Source organism: Hemibagrus wyckioides, linkage group LG21, assembly GCF_019097595.1.
Source record: "Hemibagrus wyckioides isolate EC202008001 linkage group LG21, SWU_Hwy_1.0, whole genome shotgun sequence".
NCBI classification, from domain to species: domain Eukaryota; kingdom Metazoa; phylum Chordata; class Actinopteri; order Siluriformes; family Bagridae; genus Hemibagrus; species Hemibagrus wyckioides.
Window position 1 is genome coordinate 4,195,701 of NC_080730.1, and position 22,140 is coordinate 4,217,840.

The 22,140-nt window shown below is 39.0% G+C and overlaps 1 protein-coding gene across 2 annotated transcripts in view; it reads left to right on the forward strand.

Moving 5' to 3' along the window:
- LOC131342196 (potassium voltage-gated channel subfamily D member 3-like) overlaps positions 1–22,140 on the forward strand; it is a 110,425-nt gene that overhangs the window by 72,639 nt on the left and 15,646 nt on the right. Inside the window, exon 3 of one of the 2 annotated variants that reach the window (XM_058372873.1) lies at positions 14,858–15,026. In XM_058372873.1, the coding sequence (XP_058228856.1) occupies positions 14,858–15,026 (169 nt within the window). The remainder of the gene's footprint in view (positions 1–14,857; positions 15,027–22,140) is intronic. The other variant, XM_058372874.1, reaches the window with a different exon arrangement.

Below are 22,140 nucleotides of genomic sequence, written 5' to 3' on the forward strand. Positions count from 1 at the left end.
ACTTTCTTACTCCCCTGCTAGTCATAATGTAGCCAGACATCCTTTAGTCTGGAGCATGATGACATTTGAAGGTGTTTTTATGATGTATGTGTATAAATTTCCCACCATATCCAAACCTATACCCCTGACACAGGACTTTTCTAATATAGGATTGCCAGGGTGACACTGAGCAGCTCAGGAACATCATATAATACAGTATTTCTTCCTTTTCCTGACATAATAATAATGATTTCCCCTCTAGCTTCTAACCAGGAGACTGAGAAGGTCGTGTAAGCTGTACATATATATATATAGTTTATGTATACATCATCATGTCCATGTAGCAGACATACTTTTATCTTCCTCTTGCACACTGAGCTGTTTCTCTCTATTTGCTCAGAAGATCATCATCTTTTGAGAACACATAATCCTGCATCCCCTTAAAGTAGAAAGTCATCTTTCTAACACTGAAGCTTCAGCATAGAGCTCTCCTGAGCCTCACCGGTAGCCTACTTCTTTTTTTTTGTGTCTGCAACCTACTTAGAGGCCTTTTTAAAACCCAGGGAACCCAGGGAAACTGTTCATTTCTGGGCTTCCATTGCTGGAACCACCTGAAGGGAGTGGTGCTTAATTAAATAGCGGTGGTCCTGGCCCAAAGTAGAGCGGGCAGCTCCGGTGAGACCAGGCCAGCTGAGCTCATCATGCGGTTCTCACCTGTACGCGTTCCTGAAGGTTCTTAGTAACATGCCTCAGGTGGTGGACTTCACGGAGTAATGTAGCATAAGAATGACAATATTAGAGCAGTAATGCGTCATGAAGATACATTATAATCAATAAAAAATGAGAGGATCTAAGAATGTACCGGAACATGAAGTTTGGAAATCTGTTGGGGTCTGTCTACTATCCCAAACAACTAGTATCATTAACAATATGTAACTTAAATCTCTGTATAAACCCATTGTACTAGGAAATCACTCTACATTATACCTTCTACATTATACCTTAAGACCAATTTTTTATTTGGATTCTGCTCAAACCGCCTGATGTTACCTCACCCCCCAAAAGTGGTCCCAGTTTTCTGTGCTAAAGGATACCACCAAAGTATATCAACCCACAGAGCACTGATGTTACTGTACAATTAGTGTTGCTTCTATTACCCGGGTGTCTTTAATCATTTTCCTCTCAACTATTAGAAGAACTAGAGGAAGAACTGAGGGCAAGAAACCTTTATTATCACCACACATACACTACAGCACAGTGGAATTCTTTTTTCTTTGTGTAACCCGGCTGAGGAAGTTGGGGTCAGAGCGCAGGGGCAGCTATGATATAGTGCCCCTGGAGCAGTGAAGGTTAAGGGCCTTGCAAGGACCCCAATCCATCCAAAATTTCTGGCAGGAAACACTAAATCGAGAGAATCCATAATCAAAATCGAAACACAGGCAAGCTCTATAGATCCAGAATGAATGGATAATTTAGAAAATAAAACTTAAAAAGCTCTATGGAATGCAGTTTGTGACAATCCATAGGTTGTGATCAAGAATTAACACAAAACAGGACATGAATGCCCTCCCTTATGAATTTCGGCCTTAATAATTGAAATTTTATTGAAGAGTTTCTGTTAATGTTTGCATCATATTTCAGAATGAAGGTTTCAAAAAATGGTTTCACATGATTGTTGGTGCCAGATGATAAAGATGATATCCTAGGATTTTCTCTATACAGAATGTCGTGAAAAACAGACAAGAAAACATCAGGTGAGCAGTAAAGAGAGATCAGAGGAGAATAAGCCGACTGGTTCAAGCTTAGAGTTACTCAAATAAACACTCATTACAGAGGTGGTGAGCAGCATAACATCACAGAAAGCACTACACATTTATCAGGAACCAATTATTCAATTGCATGAGGTAGAAACATGTTTATTAATCTCTCCATATTTACATTTATGTGATAGTAATGACTACATAGTGAATGATATTCCATTTCATCTTTATATGCTTTGATAAATTCTGAAGAACAATAAAAATGTATTATACTGATGTGCACTTGTAACAGATGCTTCATTCTAATGGGAACAGAAAAAAACTATTAATGCGATAATTATTCATTCATTTATTACTTAAATGTGCTTTTTAATTACTTGAAGTTTTGTTTTTTTAGCTTGTACACAATGTGACCTTATTGGTTACTTATCGACTTCAGGCTCTGCGAGGTTTAGCTCTGAGGAAGAGTTTGACTTGTGTGTTTGATTTGGATTTTATTCACCTTTATGAAAAGAAAATACGAGGTTAAGTTTTATAGAATATGTTATTATTAATATTATTATATATTATATATTTTTTTTATTACATTTTATAATATTATTATACTTTAAAATGTATATGTATCTTTTATATAATTTTTTATATTATTGTTATTTTACGTAGAGAAAGTTCTTCAAACTCTACATATAAAAATGTAATCTTTTAAACATCTAATTAATCATTCAAAAAAAAATGTATAATAACTTATAGTATATTTTTCCCAGTTCACCACATCTCAAATTTTTATAAGAATTTTTTTTGCTGCATTTTGCTCTTATATAGGGTTATTTTTTTGTGTGAAATAAACAAAATGTGGAAATTAAGGAGCCCTGCAATGGACTGGTGACCTGTCCAGGTTGCCTTTCGCGCAATGTGTGCTGGGATAGGCTCCAGCAGATCCCCGTGACCCTAATTAGGAATAAAGCGGGTATAGAAAATGGATAGATGGATGGATGGATGAAAATTAAGGACATAAGTAGTTTACCATTTTTTAAAAACCAGTTTTTCTTTCCAAATTTAATTAATTTCTCAAAACATCACTGATAAACTGATCTTGGATCTTCAGGAAATCTGGATGATGTAACTTCCTGTTAAGCATGACAAATATTCCATAGATGGAAATGCATCTAGGTGTCAGATGAGAAAGATAAGAATGTTACAGAAAGATCTAATGGTTTCCATCAGAATCAGCGTGATAAGTTACATCAGATTCCTCTCGCTTTCTCATTACGGCTTCTCCAGTTACTCTGAAATACCTCCAGAACCCAGTAGGACTTTCTTTCATGAGTTGATGATTAGCATCAGAATCAAATTAGATGTTATTAGGAGCCATTAGGAACAATGCATTCGATTAAACTACAATTACAAACCTCAAGAAACAGATTTAAACTCATTAAAGCCAGAAGAATTCTGAAATGATCACATTTTATAATCTGGGCACTTTTAGAGTTCACACATTTGTGACCCTTAGTCCAGTTTGCCGTCCTGAGTAACTTTTCCTACGTGGAATCTGCACAATAAACGCATGAACAAAGCCTTTAACTCGTGTGCCGGCTTTGCACCGATGCTTGGAAGTTCCAAAATGCTTTATTTCTAGAGTTGCTTTTCAAGTTTAGAAATTTAGCTTCGCCTGGAGGATAAATGGTGGCTGAATGCTTAATGTTTTTTTTTCCACCAAGTGGAAAAAAAGACTTTGTTCCTGAACCATTGTTCCAGATGAATGTAGATATATAGCCTCCAGCACTTTTCCTCTTTATACCGCTGTCTTTGGGAAGGGGGGTGGGGGGGGTCCTTCACGTGTAGAACGAATCGTGATCCAAGGATTTGGCCTTCCTGAGTTGGATGAGTTGCAAAATGGCTTCCAGATTATTACACAATTCCCTGCACCTTGATTTACACCTCGAAGACGTTAGAAATGATCCATAAAACCTCAGACGTGAGTCATATTTTTAAAAGAACGTCACGGCTATTACACCCAGACAACATCACTCCAAACTTGTGGGAAATCCAAGGTTTTGTTCAGACTTTATTTATTTCTTACATACAGAATAAAGCTGAGTCTTTATTGACTCTATTCTTTATTGACTCTATTCACTATTCCGGCCAGTCAAAAGGTTTCATCTGTAACTGGACTCTAATAAAAAATTCTACAGCATGTTGTCAAGTTGAATTATAATGCAGGGTTATTTATTTGTTTGTTTGTTTGTTTGTTTGTTTGTTTGTTTGTTTGTTTGTTTATTGGACAACTGGTATACATAAAATTCTTTGTGATAGAAAATAAATCGTTATCTGGCAAGCTGCGTCTGAACATCTGTACATCATGAGTCTGAGCTAAAATAAATTTTAAAATAAATTTTAAAATAAATTTTAAAATAAATAAATAAATAAAAATCATCAAACTATTCAAAAAATTGCTTATATATGTAGTGTACATTTTTCAATTAGATATTTTGTTTGACTATATTTGCTTTATGTTTTATTTTATTTATTAGCTTTTATTGTTTTTAATTATCTGTTTCTTTTTTATTATTTAGAAAATTCTATGGTAGCAATAGCATGATAAAGATATAATATTTTAGTCATAAGGACATCATATCTTATTAGCCACTCCTACCTCTACCTCACAGATCCAAGACTCTGAGCTCATGTTACGGTCAGTCTACAGGTTTGGGTGGGTTTCCTCCAGTTCTCTCCGTCCTCCCAAAATAACATGGGGGCAGCAGGACAGACTGCTAAAATTTCCCCTAGATGTGAATTGGTGTGTGAAGGTGTGTGAGGTCCTGTAATGGACTGCTGTTTTCCCAGCTCATGTCCAGTGTTTTTTTGGATTAGATTCTGAATAGTGCACTAATCCAGGAGACGAAGGAAGGGAGGAAGGAAGGAAGGAAAAAAGGAAGGAAGGAATCAGTGAATCAATGAATCAATCAGTGACATATGGTTTATGGGAAATATACTTTGATTGCACGACATGAAATATATCCTGCAAGAACCCTGTGATATATTTTTTTCTACCAGGATTCATTATGTATTCATGAATAATAAATATCACCTGGTGTTAGTTAGCACTGAAAATAAATACAGTCTCTGGTCAAAGACCAACACTTCTATTAGTCCGTAATTGAGTTTTCCTGCTTGTGTACTTTTTTGAAGTAAATGATGAATGAGTCTCTGATGTAAAGCTGAATGAGACTCGGAGCTCATAATCCTCCCACTGCTCATTAGCCGAGCCGGTAATACAGACCAGCTCCTTTCCATGTCCTCTGCTTTATTTACCCCTCTCAGTACACAACCTTGTGCTTTTTCTTTATTAGAAACCAAACGGCTTTGAGCATCCGAACAGACGATATGAACAGGTTGCGTCACGCCCGGGGCTACTCAGCACTGCCTTGTTGAAGCTGTTTTATTTTTTTTTCCCAATGATTGCGGTTTTTAGCACACGGTTTTGTCCTTCTGCCAAAGTTGGTGCAGTGTTACAGCCAAAGGAAAGACAAAAGGTTGTGGATGGAAATTGACAAGAGAAAGGTCAAAAAGCCTTTTCTGGTTAATATAAAAAATCTATCTATCTATCTATCTATCTATCTATCTATCTATCTATCTATCTATCTATCTATCTATCTATCTATCTATCTATCTATCTATCTATCTATCTATCTATCTATCTATCTATCTATCTATCTATTCTATTTTACCTTATTTATTTAGTAAATCAATCTCAATCTCTCTAAGATACTAATGCTGTGAACAATGTTACAATAAAAATTATATATATATATATATATATATATATATATATATATATATATATACACAACGATCAGGCATAACATTACGACCACCTGTCTAATATTGTGTTGGTCCCCCTTTTGCTGCCAAAACAGCCCTGACCCATCATGCAGTGTGTATTCTGACACCTTTCTCTCAGAACCAGCATTAACTTCTTCAGCTATTTGACCAACAGTAGCTCGTCTGTCAGATCAGACCACACACATGCTCCCCACGTGCATCAATGAGCCTTGACCATCCATGACCCTGTCGCCGGTTCACCACTGTTCCTTCCTTGGACCACTTTTGATAGATACTGACCACTGCAGACCGGGAACACCCCACAAGAGCTGCAGTTTTGGAGATGCTCTGATCCAGTGGTCTAACCATCACAATTTGGCCCTTCGTCAAACTCAAAGCTCAAATCCTTACGCTTGTCCATTTTTCCTGCTTCTAACATCAACTTTGAGGACAAAATGTTGACTTGCTGCCTAATATATCCCACCCACTAACAGGTGCCATGATGAGGAGATCATCAGTCTTATTCACTTCACCTCTCACTGCTCAGAATATAATGGCTGATCGGTATGTGTGTGGAAAAGTTCAAGGGGGCAAATACTCATGAAAGGTCACTACAGGTCAGACTGGATTGTTGAAATCATTGCATTTTAATGAGCCTGTATGAGCCTGTAACCTCAGATGGCTGACACGTGCTCTTCTCTTCTGCTTTTGTAATATTTATCATTCGTTGTGATGCTTTTCTGCTCAACATGGTTGTATAGAGTGATTATTTGAGTTATCATACCGTATCTGTCGGTCAATAAAACAAAACAGGAGCTACACAGTTTCTGTCAAAGTCACAGAGATCAAATTTTTCCTCATTCTGATGTTTGATGTTTAAGTTCTGGGCATGTTTCCATATGTATAATTTTATCTATTCCTTCCAAAAACTTCACTTTAGTTAGACACGTGTATCTCCACATAGGTTATGCTTTACAGCACTAACACTAAAGCTCAGACCTCAGAGTCTTTTATCTACAGGTTTAACGGTTTTATCTACAGGTTTAACGGTTTTATCTGCCTGGTGCTTAATTAATTTCATTAAACACACATTTAGAGTCACATTAGGATCTCAGCGTGAGCAGTTAATGCGTTGAAAGAAAAATCTAGTGTTCCTTATTTATCAGCAGCTATAATAATGATTAAACTCTAATAAAGCATTAGAAACTCCGGAGGGGTCAAAAAAACTTCTGTAGCGGTGCATATGTCAAATAAAAATATATAATATACAATGAAAATATGTTTAATGAAATGCAAAAGTGGGGTTTTTAGACATTTATGTCTGTTTTAATGGAGTAAAAATGAAAGTTATTAAGAGACGCTTAAGATGGTGTTCGGTTAATGAAGAAGGTGACTTAATGATTTTCACTTAACTGCGGTTTTAATTTCTCGTAGAAAGACTCACAGAGATAAAGGTGGGTGATGAAGCTCGTAATTCTCCCACTATACCTTTCATTTTAGTCATTAAACATCAGTTCGTTCTCGTGTTATTGTGTCCTTACGGCCTCCGTGTTAATAAATCTTTGCCTTCGAGGTGGATGTTCACGTATACAGGAACCTCAGTGACGCTGAATGTTAGCTAATTTTTGCGCCATCAATGCTAAAACGATATAAATAAGCATTGAAGCACTAAAGGGATTTTACAAACTGGGCTCTTCTGTCCTAAATGGCTTGCTCAGGCCATCACTCTCTCTTGTACTTTTCATGCCTAGGAAGTTGAGATCTGCTTCACCCCCTGAGGGTCTAAGCAGAAATTAGCCAGCTCCCTCGACTCCATCTCACCACGAATAGCTCCACTTTGATTTCACCTCTCTCATTAGATTCCCCTCTTGCCAGCTCGTGGAGCTCGTCGCAAGTTCAGACTCTTTAACTCCTGGACCACATCCGAGCTTCTGCGGCAATTCTGTGCCGACGGTCGATATATCTCTCGGAAAGTGAGCGCAAATCTGCCACATGAGTCATAAGTCATTACCTCTGATGTGGAAGAGGTAGTCGGTGGCACGGTCGTGAAATGATTAGATAACCCCATCTTATCTGGAGAAATTGCATCCGAATGTTCTTCGGCTTCTCCGGCGTACACCTCGCGCACTCGCGACCTGTCGTTCTAAACGTCTTCAGCACTCAGCCGTTCAGATAAATGCTTTGTTTTTGTTTCCTCATCGACTGGACGTCATCGTGCCCGATCCGCTCCGTTTCATTTGATGTCTGTCAATAAGCAATCGGCTAGAAGCCGCTGGAGAGGAGTTCACCCCTGTTATAAAAGTAATTGCAGAGCTGCTTCTAATGAAGACAAAAGCAAGCGCAGGGATGAGATGATAAAAGAGAATGAAGACATTTCCTCAGAATTGATTTCCTGTTTTTCTGGCTTTGTCTTTTAACTGAGATGTCTGGGCAGGGAGGCTGATGCTCACGGTTCATGGCTGAGGAAGGCTTTTTTGTTAGATTTGGGGATTTGTGTGCTTTCAGATACAAGTGTGTTAATGAGATCAGGTACTGATGTGGGGTGAGGAGGCCCTGGGTGCAGTTGGTGTTCCAGTTCATCACGGTGTTTAATGGGGTTGAGTCAGAGTCAGTCTGTGTAGGATGCTCCAGTTCTTCCACTCAGACCTTCTCAAAGAGAGAGCTTTATGCAGACGTCTTCATTGTCATGCTGGAACTGGTCTGAGCCTCTTAGTTCCAGTGAAGAGAAGCTTCAGTGCTTCAACATACAGATGTTCTAGAAAATTCCAAGCTTGCAACTTTGGTGAAGGAACACATACCTTGTGCGATGCTTATCTAGGAGTCGAATTATAAAAGTAGTTTTTAAAGTTATGACTAACAAGATTAAATTTTGCAAGTAAAGCTTTTGTTTGTTTTTCAGTAAATCAGATCAACTTTAATACTGTGGTTCTGCTGTGTGGAGATTAATGTTAATCTCTGTAGCTGAGGTGGATGTAAATTTACCAGATATAGTGTATAGGGAACAGGGGGTAGGGGGTAGGGGATGGATTACAGAAATAACACGTTCCCCAAAGTGCATTGATCGTTTGTTTCAAGGGCAAAACATTTGGTTTAGGTTTTTTTGAGGGGGTTTGGTAAATCCATCATGGTGCTAGTTCTAGAGCTAGATCAATCTATCCAACTCTATAGGTATTGGCACTCTATCTATCTATCTATCTATCTATCTATCTATCTATCTATCTATCTATCTATCTATCTATCTATCTATCTATCCAACACTAAGCATATTGGCACCCTATCTATCTATCTATCTATCTATCTATCTATCTATCTATCTATCTATCTATCTATCTATCTATCTATCTATCTATCTATCCAACACTAAGCGTATTGGCACCCTATCTATCTATCTATCTATCTATCTATCTATCTATCTATCTATCTATCTATCTATCTATCTATCTATCTATCTATCTATCTATCTATCTATCCAACACTAAGCGTATTGGCACCCTATCTATCTATCTATCTATCTATCTATCTATCTATCTATCTATCTATCTATCTATCTATCTATCTATCTATCTATCTATCCAACACTAAGCATATTGGCACCCTATCTATCTATCTATCTATCTATCTATCTATCTATCTATCTATCTATCTATCTATCTATCTATCTATCTATCTATCTATCCAACACTAAGCGTATTGGCACCCTATCTATCTATCTATCTATCTATCTATCTATCTATCTATCTATCTATCTATCTATCTATCTATCTATCTATCTATCTATCTATCCAACACTAAGCGTATTGGCACTCTATCTATCTATCTATCTATCTATCTATCTATCTATCTATCTATCTATCTATCTATCTATCTATCTATCTATCTATCTATCTATCCAAATCTGACTAAAAAAGAGCTGACAAAACTGACTAAAAAGAGCTTTTCTAATATAATTTTTATTACAAGCTGCAGCAGAATGAAGAACCTTTTCACCGACTGATCATTTCTTTCCATCTCCACCTCTCCTTGGCAAAGGCCCATATGTCAGAAACACAGGAGCCAAAGGGATGACATCATTAATACCATGCCAGTCAGTGCTAGCTGAGGGATGCTGTCTGTTCGCCAGATGCCTGGCTGCTACACTGTTATAATGGGGCAGCTTTGATATCGAACAATTTTAAGCTCTTGGATTTCCAATGTGCCAAAACTGGTGGAAGTACTGTACACTGGAAGAGACTGAAATTTGTTTCGGAAAATTTTGTCATTTTACTCTGCCAAGAGACACAATGCCATCTTTCCTTTCGCTAAAGTAGGACTTGCGATGCAACAGTCATATTGTTCTGGGGAAAAATGCACCAATGCTAGCATGTACCTGGTGGAAATTGGCCAGCTGGCGCCTTTATATCTCCTTTTCATAATATTCATGGCCAAATCCCAGAGCTGATATTCAGAATGGAATAAACTCTCACCAACTCACTTACACTATATTGCCGAAAGTATTCGCTCACCCATCCAAATAATCAGAATCAGGTGTTCAAATTACTTCCATGGCCACAGGTGTATAAAATCAAGCACCTAGGCATGCAGACTGTTTTTACAAACATTTGTGAAAGAATGGGTCGCTCTCAGGAGCTCAGTGAATTCCAGCGTGGAACTGTGATAGGATGCCACCTGTGCAACAAATCCAGTCGTGAAATTTCCTCGCTCCTAAATATTCCATAGTCAACTGTCAGCTGTATTATAAGAACATGGAAGTGTTTGTGAACGACAGCAACTCAGCCACGAAGTGGTAGGCCACGTAAACTGACGGAGCGGGGTCAGCGGATGCTGAGGCGCATAGTGCGAAGAGGTCGCCAACTTTCTGCAGAGTCAATCGCTACAGACCTCCAAACTTCATGTGGCCTTCAGATTAGCTCAAGAACAGTGCGCAGAGAGCTTCATGGAATGGGTTTCCATGGCCGAGCAGCTGCATCCAAGCCATACATCACCAAGTGCAATGCAAAGCGTCGGATGCAGTGGTGTAAAGCACGCCGCCACTGGACTCTAGAGCAGTGGAGACATGTTCTCTGGAGTGACGAATCGCGCTTCTCCATCTGGCAATCTGATGGACGAGTCTGGGTTTGGCGGTTGCCAGGAGAACGGTACTTGTCTGACTGCATTGTGCCAAGTGTAAAGTTTGGTGGAGGGGGGATTATGGTGTGGGGTTGTTTTTCAGGAGCTGGGCTTGGCCCCTTAGTTCCAGTGAAAGGAACTCTGAATGCTTCAGCATACCAAGACATTTTGGACAATTCCATGCTCCCAACTTTGTGGGAACAGTTCGGAGCTGGCCCCTTCCTCTTCCAACATGACTGTGCACCAGTGCACAAAGCAAGGTCCATAAAGACATGGATGACAGAGTCTGGTGTGGATGAACTTGACTGGCCTGCACAGAGTCCTGACCTCAACCCGATAGAACACCTTTGGGATGAATTAGAGCGGAGACTGAGAGCCAGACCTTCTCGTCCAACATCAGTGTGTGACCTCACAAATGCGCTTCTGGAAGAATGGTCAAAAATTCCCATAAACACACTCCTAAACCTTGTGGACAGCCTTCCCAGAAGAGTTGAAGCTGTTATAGCTGCAAAGGGTGGACCGACGTCATATTGAACCCTATGGATTAGGAATGGGATGTCACTTAAGTTCATATGCGAGTCAAGGCAGGTGAGCGAATACTTTTGGCAATATAGTGTATTTCAATTAATCTCCAATGGAAACACGAGTTGCTTTATGAGATGCTTTTCAGCTCTTCACTCTAGCTTGAGTGAACTTTCCTTAAAGGTTATACGTTTTGCAGTAACAGGTTTAGTCTCCACAAATGATCAATAAATCTAATTCTGTACTCGGTCTAGATTGTGATTAGTGCTAGGTGTTAGATGATGTGTATCTCATCCAGGTTCTAGGAAGGCTTGGGTATTTCGAATGAACCAAGTAACAGTGCAATTAGAAAGATTTAGCCCCTAAATTTTGATTTCTTGCAGCCTGAAAGTTCATGAACAGAGGGTGTGTGGAATTTAAATATGACTGAAGGGCAGGTATAAATTTGCGGAACCTCCTTCCTGCTAGTGAAAGTAGTTTTTTTTTTTTTTATTTAATCATTGTTAATAAGAAAGATTCTTTAACTTTTGACTTCTCTCCACAGTAACATCGGTTTTATGTTTAATATTTACAACACATCTGACAAGAAAAGCATTTTGAAGACCTGTGAAAAAGGTTTTCACTTTATTTTTTTATTGTTTTTAGAAAACACACCCTCATCTACTTATTTATTTTATATCTGTCTATCTATCTATAGACGTATAGGCCCCTTATCTTGGTGTAGATACAGAGAGCTACATAGAAAGTTCCAAAATAAACAAATTTTGAGGTAACTAATGTAAGTATCTAAAGCACTTCATTTAAAATGCCCTTGAGCAAGGCCCTTAACCCTCAATTGCTCAGTTGTATAAAATGAGATAAAAATGTAAGTTGCTCAGGGTAAGGGCATCTGCCAAATGCCCGAAATGTAAATACAAAAACAGTTTCATTTGTACAGCACTTTTAACAATGGACACTGAGGACAGAATAACATAACAGAAATATAGAACAAAAGGTTTAAGATTAATTTTAGACAAAAGGTTCAAGATTCCTATTAGACTTATATTAGAATTTATTAGATTGTATTAATCCCTAATAAGCGAGCCTGGGGCGCCTGTGGCAAGGAAAAATTACACCAGGTTATGTATGTAACCCAGTTCCCTGACAAGGGAACGAGACGCTGCATCGCTAGCCACACCCGGGCACTTCATTCAGACAAGTAGAAGCTGTAGTAATGTGAAGTAGGTGCCCGTTTATATACTTGGTAGTGCGAAGCTTTTCGTCACATGGCCTACCCAAACCAATAAATCGGCGAGATTTCACACAGATCTTCAAGCACAACTTCCACATAGAAGCGTTCCCATAGCGTCAGCCATGACGCAGCTTCGAGTTCCCTCAAAAGGGAACTCCCTTAGATGGTAAGAGGGCGAAACCTTGAGACGAACCAGACTCAAAAGGGAACCTCATCCTCATTTGGGTGACACCAGAGAGTGTGGTTATCAATCATTATAAACACCAGAGAGTGTGATTATTAATAATGATGTCCTTTCTTCAGTCATATACAGTCAGTTGGAGTTCCTGAGCAACTCATGAATTAGCTCAACATCTGAGTACATTATAGATTCAACATCAACTCCTCCATGCTGAAGCCTTCAAATGCTCAATGATGGAGATACAGCATATGTAGAATGTTATGTTGTGTTAGGAGGCGCTTGTCCTCAAAGTCCACATGGGCAATGTCCGAAGCGGAACACAACCGGAGCTGGTACATCTCAAGATGCCTCGGGATGGGTAGAAAAAGAGAAGCAAGTGGAGAGAAATTAGCATATTAGCAAGCACTATATGATTCATATGCTACATAAGCACAAGGTTAGGTATTATGTGTATGCCTGGCTGAAGAGAAATGTCTTTAATCTACACTGAAACATGAAAGAGTGTGTTAGAGCTCCGAACACTGTCAGGAAGGCTATTCCCAAGTTTAGGAGCCAAATACAAAAACACTCTACCCCGAAACACTTTAGTGGAATTTGATATTCTGGGAACTAAAATTTGTATTTGTTATAATCTGCTGCAGGAGCTGTAGATACAGTGCGTACCTAGCGAGAGGGATGTCCAAACCAATCTGACAGCCAAATATTCTGAAATGAAGTGAAATTGAGTGAAGAAATTTGTAGAAAACACGTCTGAGTTCTAGCATACAGTTTGTCCTTTCACTCTATCACCCTGACCACATTAAGAAAAATAGAAAGAAGAACAGACAGTAAAGACGCCTCTGAAGAAGACTTCACTACCGTGGAACTTTTGTGCTCAAGTCAAGCGTGTACAAGTGTTTAATTGAAACAGAATAGTGACAAATTCTGAAGTATTACAGAGAAGAAGAAAAAAGAACAAATCTCATTAAGTCATGGCATCTTTCCCACTTTCCCACCCTGCATTACTTTTATCACTGTTTTCACAAGAACTTAAGCATGCAAGACAAGCTGAGCGGCAACTGATTGATTCCTTGCGCTTATCGTCGCTCGGCGAACTCGCCCCGAGGTTAGCGACGCACTTATTGCTCGGTTCAAAGGGAAGCTGTTTGTAATTTTTATTTGCGAAGCTGTGAAGCCACCGAGGCAAATCCATAATTAATCATGTCACATCTGTGTGTTCTCTCTTGCAAATAATCAGGGACATTTGGCATTTCAGACAACTTTTCGCAGAGGTACCATTACTTTAGTGCAGCCAGCGTGAAGAAAGCGGAGAGGAAGCAAACTAGCGAGAGGGATTTAAAAAAAATAAAAATAAATAAAAAAATTTCGTGCCAATTTCTTGTCACAGGACACATCCTTGTTGGTATTAATGAATGTAAAAAATTTTGCATTTTAAATGTGAAAAAAAAAAAAGGACAGAAACACAATTTGTATTTTTTGTATAACTGTCTGCTAAACAATCTCAAAAAAAGCTAGCCAGATTTACCCAGTCAGAGCCTAGCATGTTAATCAGTTGGAAAAACAAGCAAAATAAAGTCGACTCTGTGGTCGTTTGCATCCAGGCCATCCAAGCCTTGTGTGTGAATGTGTGTAATTGAATTACAATAATAGGTGTGCAGGATTAGCTTATCACAGTGTAGGGTGACAACAAAATGAACAGTCTGCTGAGCTGCTGGAGCAGAATCCTTATTTACACTAAAAACTCATAATCCAAGCTCCAGAACCTCTATCTATCTATCTATCTATCTATCTATCTATCTATCTATCTATCTATCTATCTATCTATCTATCTATCTATCTATCTATCTATCTATCTATCTATCTATCTATCTATCTATCTATCTATCTATCTATCTATCCAGCTATGCAACGCTAGAATTATTGGCACTTTATGTATGTATGTATGCATGTATGCATGTGTGTGTCTATCTATCTATCTATCTATCTATCTATCTATCTATCTATCTATCTATCTATCTATCTATCTATCTATCTATCTATCTATCTATCCAGCACTAGAATTATTGGCACCCTATGTATGTATGAATGTATGTATCTTTTCCAAGTCTGTTTTGCTTCCTTCCTCTTCTATCCAACTCTATAAGTATTGGCAACCTATCTATTTACCTATTCAGCTTTAGAATAATTTACATCATATGTATGTATATATGTTTGTATAGTTTCTGATTCTGTATTTCTTTCTCTTTGTTATTCCAGCTACGGAGACATGGTGCCTAAGACGATCGCCGGGAAGATTTTCGGCTCCATCTGCTCCCTGAGCGGGGTTCTGGTAATAGCCTTGCCTGTGCCTGTCATCGTGTCCAACTTTAGCCGAATCTATCACCAGAACCAGAGAGCAGACAAGCGGCGTGCTCAGAAGGTACAGGTGAACACCTTTAGCTAGTTGCTGAGCTTTGCCACACTAACCGGGGGGACAAAGGCGGACCAGTGTGTGTCTATGTGTGTGTAAGAGACAGTATGATGCACCATTATCTGCCCCAACACTGGCCCCAGATGAGTGACTAACACCTGGTATGCGCTGCACTGCACAGCTGGCTGGCACAATGGACCATGGCATGCCCTTGGATCGACCAGCACACGCAAACACACCTACATACATACATACACAAACACACACAAACACACATAAAACCAAATGAACATCCATTTACAGGCTCATTAGCTTAATGGCAATGCAGAGATTTGATGAGTGATGACCTCGTTTGATGAATGGCTGTTGGACTGATCAGGCTTTCAGCAGGTGACACAAATGAGGCCTTCATTCATTTAAGATCTTACAGATGTGCTTCTTCACTAATCTAGAGCTTTTTTTTTAAACAAAAAAATTGCATGAATTTCAGCATTGTGTAATTGCTGTACTATGTAACAAGTGCCTATAGCTATCAGAAGTCCCTATAATGGATCATGATTTGACCAAATTAGCAATTTTCAGTTGATAGGTATACTATATATGTAGTGGAAAATCGGCATATGAATGCCCTCCCTTAAGAATTTTATCATTAAGCATCGACATACGAAGAATTTTCAGCATAGGAACGAACCAAACCAACGGCGGCTAAGTTGCGCGTACGTCCAGGAGCCATTCAAGACTTGTTTGGGTGGAAAGATAAGCGGCCGTTTTTTTGTTGACAGATTGCTGGCGTGGGTGGTCTGTTCAATTTTTAGCCCAAGCTTAGTGGCATGACTTCCTGTGAGGACCCTTGACATGGAATGCTCAATACATATTTGCTCCTTAAGAACTCGCCTCCAGAATGAAGTAAATTCGAGGTTCCACTGTATAGCCAAAAGTGAACATCTGACCATCACAGGCATCCCCATCTCTCTTCTGGGAAGGTTTTGGCTCATCTGGTGAAAACAGGCGGTTCTTGGATAAGTTTAGTAATAAACTGTACTGAAATCTCTAGTGAAAGCTGAAAGTCTGGCTCAAGAGACTAGAAGAAAACTATATATAAGCTAACAGATACTTAGGATTGTTTACTATTGCTTTAATGTGATGTGCATAGAGTAATAAAATCCATCTGCACAGCCATAAGATATTCTAAAAAGATGACAAATTAAAGAAAACAACACCAATGTTTTTCTATCATGATGGGTGTGGTCTCAGCTTAAATGACCCTGCCCCTGTTCACAGGCCATGAGATCTGACTGAATAGCTTGGTGTCAAAGAAAAGGCAAAAATTTGTCCTACGTTCTAACCAAATCTCGACCTAGTTGTTGGATCGTGGCTTTGGGGAAGTGTGATCATTCAGCTCCAAGAGCATTAGAGAGATCAGACAGATGGTCTGGGGTTCATTAGGTGACCCAGTTCATCCCAAAAGGTGTTCAGTTGGGGTTCAGAGATCTGTGCAAGACATTTGAGATCTTCCACTCCAACCTTCCACTCTACCCTTTATTTTTGTCACATATACATTATGGCAAAATCGGATCAGCCGTGATACAGTGCTCCTGGAGCAGAGAGGGTTAAGGACCTTGCTCAGGGGCCCAAAAGTGGCAGCTTGGCAGTGATCAACAACCCAGAGCCTTAACCACTTGAGCTACCACTGCCCCAACCAGATATGATTGCGATAATCAGGTGTCTACATACTTTAGGCCATATTTTGTAGTCTTCTTTATCAAAAACAACATCTACCAGTTTGAAGAGCACAATTTTAAGTGCTTTGCATTGAACTAATCAAGAAAAGACTTCACAAGATCTCAATAATGACTAAAAGAAAAGGCACACACATGGAAGTGTGATATGATTCTTAGAAAATGTAGCTGACTATAAAGCCTAGAAGCATTTTCTGTAACATTTCCTTGGTATTACCTGGTCCTTGCTAAGAAATTGTAAAACACTGTTTCCAGGTTGTTGCGTGTGAATCTGTTGTTGTTGGAACATGGTCAGAACAGTCTCCTCCACAGTGTCAGAAAAAAAATTGGCTCGTCTGGTGAAAACAGGTGGTTCTTGGATAAGTTTAGTAATGAACTGTGCTAAAATCTCTAGTGAAAGCTAGAAGTCTGGCTCAAGAGACTAGAAGAACACTAGCGATACTCAGGACTGTTTACTGTCGTTTTGCCCATTCAGAGGACATTCTGAAAGATGACAAATTAATGGAAACAACACCAACGTATTTCTATCCTGATGGGCGTGGTCATCTAACGGGAGAACACGCCCATCAGGATAGAAATACGTTGGTGTTGTTCACAGGCCATTGTATTTGACTGAATAATTTGGATGTCAAAGTCAAATATATGTCCTGTACACTCACCAAATCCTGACCCAATTAAATAGGTTTTGCAGATCATTATATCATAAGAAGAAAAAATGGTGTTCATTGCTTTGGTACAGTTTCAGAGATTTACTAAATGGTGTATTAAAGCTGTTCTGGTGGCTCATGGTGGCCTAAAATCTTACTAACAACTGAGTTTTCCTTTATTTTGTTACCCAGCAGTATATAAGAACAGTTTGTATTCCAACTCTTTTTTTGATATCCATATAAAAAATGCTTCTAATATAGTTTAATCAAAACATATCAGCTTAAAGTATACTAAAGTTGAGTTTTTTTCCCTCCCAAATTTATTTAACTCCTTCAATTTAACATGCTCTGTATGCCATATTCCCCAAAGCTGCACAGAAATAAAGGCGATCTAATGCAGCAATTTGCATTAGCTTGAGGTTGGATTGTTTGCTTTATTGAACATTTTGTTACGCCTCTTGCAAAATCTAATTATTTCAACGAGAAACTCAGTCAAATAAAAAAACCCAAATCCCGGGAGTGTGAATAGTGCTGAAATGGTAAGCGATTGCCAGTAAGCGTGTGTATTTTTTTTATTTTTTTCATTTATTTATAAGCTTGATACGGCTCAGTTGTCCCAGCGGACTGCAATGCAACCCCCAGTGGACGCTCAACCTGCTCTCCTTATGCTTAAATAACAGCAAATGCTCTCAAGTCCAGAGACAGCGCAGCTGACCTTTCAGAGCTGGCACATGAAAGCGGGCATGCAAGCAGGGAGAGAGGGAGAGAGAGAGATAGTGAAAGAGCAAGACAGATTCATAGAGAGGAAAGAAAAAGAGAGCAAGAGGGTCGGAGAGTTTGTTTTGGGAGACGTTTGCCCTTAATAGTGCTCTTTTGCCACAAATAGCTCCAGTCGACAAGCCCTTGTTGGCAATTTGGAGAGTGAAGTCATTTAGTGTACCCTTCACACCTGCCAGTTAAAGGACAGCCATGCCGGTGCATAAGCCTGATAAAAAAAAACCCCAGCAGTTTAACAGCACCGATCTTTGACAAATTCACCATTTTTGCATAATACAATAAAAAAAGGCATAAAATACTTGGCAGTATTATCTGTTACAGATAATAAAACAATCAACTTAAATACACTATATTGCCAAAAGTTTTGGGACACCCCTCCAAACCATTGAATTCAGGTGTTGTTTTTCAGGGGTTGGGCTCGGCCCTTTAGTTCCAGTGAAAGGAACTCTTAATGCTTCAGGTTCATACCAAGACATTTTGGACAATTTTGTTTCTCGTTCTCGTTCTCATATACATTACATTATAAGCAGCTATAAACAGTCCTTCCCTCATCATTGACTTTTTGTTTTTAAGTTTTAGATGATCACAGGATTTCATAAAGGTGTTTCAAGATTGCTTATTCATGTATAGTCCTAGTTTCTGGTAATATTTTGAGACAATGACAATGTAGAATGAAGCTACCTGATTTGCAGCAAGTAAATTTCCCACACCTCTCTCTCTCTCTTTTGAAGATACGTGTTAAAAGATATCTGGGCCTCTATTCGGCTTTAAACATAGTCAAGTCCAGGTACCATATCTGTAGACGAGGCAAAGGAGTTGCAGAATTAAGCTACCTGATTTGCTGCACCTAAATATTCTATATCCTCTTTGGTTCTCTCTCTCTCTCTCTCTCTCTCTCTCTCTCTTTCTTTCTTTCTCATACCTGCCCTCATTCATGGTCACATTTGTCTGTCTGATCACCAGGAACAGACCTCATCTTACCTCTTTCCTGTTTATATTTTACAAGAGTAGACTAAATTACAGTCTGAGAACTCTTATATGGCAACTGCCATTTTATTCCTTTATCATTTCCATCATCTTTTATTATATTTGAGTAAGTGAAAGCTGTTGTAGATATGTATTAGAAGATACCTGAGCCTCTAATCCAGGTACCATATCTGTACAAATTTCCCAGATCTCTTCTCTCTCTCTCTCTCTCTCTCTCTCTCTCTCTCTCTTTCTCTTTCTCATACCTGCTCTCAATCAGGGTCACATCTGTCTGTCCGATCGCTAGAAACAGACACCTTATCCCTCTTACCTCTTTCCGGTTTTATATTTTTTGAGAGTACACTAAATTACAGTCTGAGTACTCTTATGTGGTGACTGCCATTTTTTTCTTTATCGCTGCACAAATCACAAATCTCAGAGCCAATTTGCTGGACCAATGAGGAGGTTGATTGTGGGCGCGGAAGGTTGCCGTAAATGGGCCGTCGTCAATGTTGGAGCAAAGTCAAGTGCATCTATAAGAGAGAGGCAGGGCAGGAAGAGGGCAGGACAAGGCCAGAGGGATATGTGCGACAGCAAACAAAGCGTGACAACAAGGACACAGAGGTATTTCAGAGGCCACTTGGAGAGGACCGGGATGTGGAGAAGTGGCACGGCTTAGTAATTATGGAAAAAAAATGACATTGGCCTCAGTTGGAGGGAAAAAGTTTTTGTCATCCTGGACGCACTTAGGTGCTGGTGGAATTGAGTATTATCTACGGGGTTGAGAATACTTATTACATCTTACATTTTTTGCTACAAAATCCTTCTTCTCTCAGTTAGTCAATGACTGTAGTCTGAACTTAAGGTGCACTTTATTTGCATTTTATTTACTGGTCAAGATTTAAGTATCCAATGAAATTCATCTATGTGGAAAAAAGTCTGAAGAAGCACAACCACTTAATTTCATTTATTTCCATAAATTTACATTTATGTTTTGCTGCTTATTACTTTTTTACTGAAGCACAGGTTTGGGGCTGGCTCCACTTTTAATCAGGATTCAGGAATGACTAAAAATTCTAAAATAGATTCTAAAATAGTTTTATTTTAATTTTTTTAATTTTTATTTTTTTTATATACTGTAGGTGGAGTATAGGTTGTACTTTTTGAATTTCTTGTAAACAAATTGGTCTTTTCTCTCTCTTTTCTTGCCTGCTTTCATTTCATGGTGATGTTCTTGTCATGTATTATGATAAAAAAAAATATATATATAGATGTTTATTATAGTATAATAAAAGCAGTATAATTTAAAAAAATATATTTTTATTTTATTTTATTTTATTTTATTTTATTTTATAAGGCATTCAGCACAGTGTACATTTTTCACTCCAAACCCACTTACTCATTTTCACCCAGTTTTTAATTTACTTCAACGAACCCCTGGCTGTATGCATGAAAGTTTCCTGATAAATGCTAGGGAAAAGAGAAAATAACTGTGCAGATGAGATGAACTGATCCGTCCCGCTTGCTTTTTGATGGCGTCAGGTCGGCTGGAAGCTGTACCGAGAGCGCTTGTATCATTTCTATCTTAATTGTATTGCTAAACCGACTTATTATCATCTAATCCTCCTAAACATTTCTCCGTCGCTCTGCATCTCACTGCAGTCGTTTTATCAACTCCTAACTCACTTGGATGTTTCTCAACCTTTCTTAAACCTTTACATTGTGGGAGGACGCAAATATTTTTCCTTTTATTTATATGTTGTATGAAAATTGCTTTATTTTTGAGAATTATGGGAAGCTTGATGAATATTCATTGCGAGACGTTAAGCAGCCTTTATTTTAATTTTTTTACATATGTTGTTGTAGGGCAGCGCGGTGGCTTAGTGGTTAGCACCGTTGCCTCATAGCATGAAGGTCCGGGTTTGAATCCCAGGTTCAAACAGACAGGGACCTTTCTGTGTGGACTTTGCATGTTCACCCTGTGCCTGTGTGGGTCCAAAAACATGTACATTAGGTTGATTGGTAATTCTAAATTGCCCGTGTGTGTGGTTGTCTGTCTATATGTGTGGCCCTGTGATGGACTGCTGACCTGTCCAGGGTGTACCCCTGCCTTTCACCCAATGTGTGCTGGGATAGGCTCCAGCAGATCCCTGTGACCCTTTTTAGGAATAAAGCGGGTATAGAAGATGGATGGATGTTTTTTCGGCTGCTCCCTGTTTGGGGTCGCCACAGCGGATCATTTGGTCCACGTGTTTCAATTTGGCACAGGTTTTACACCCAATGCCCTTACTGACCCAACCCTCCCAATTAATCCGGGCTTGGGACCAACACTGAGAGTTAACTCTTCAGGAATCGAACTCGGGCCACGACAATAAGAGAGCGGGATCCTGTCACTGGACCACCAGGAGGCTCTTAATTTTTTTTACATATACATTATATAAATCCCAGCTTGAAAGGAAAGAAGGTTGTGGTCAGACTCAAGGGTCAGGCATTTTAAGGTGCCTCTAGGGTTTAGGACTTTGCTCAACAGGCTCGACCCTGTGACCTTCTGATCAGTAACCCAGACTAAATTAGAATTAAATGAAACAAGGATGAATTTATTGGCGTTAAAACCTCAGAAACTGACCTTCTGACATCTTTACAGCATTTTTTTTCTACAGAAATTTGCAGCAGTTATAAATTTGCTACTGTTGATATGTCCCATAAAAATACACGACTAAATTCGATCTCATTTGCGTGTTTGGTCTCCAGTGTGTTGGGGCAATCAGTCGTGTGTGTATAACCTAGAGCCAGAGTCGTACGGTTAGACCCGGGGTCTGAATAATAGCATGAAATCATCCATTTTTAATGACCGGTTTTGGGTGTGGACTCGATGGCATATTTCCTGCAGCTGTTGTTCCTTGAATACAAAGGAACAACTGCACAATGTTCACTACTTACTTTTAAAGCATTGATTATTATGACGGTTTCAAATGACAGCGCTTCCTATGATTTATTTCC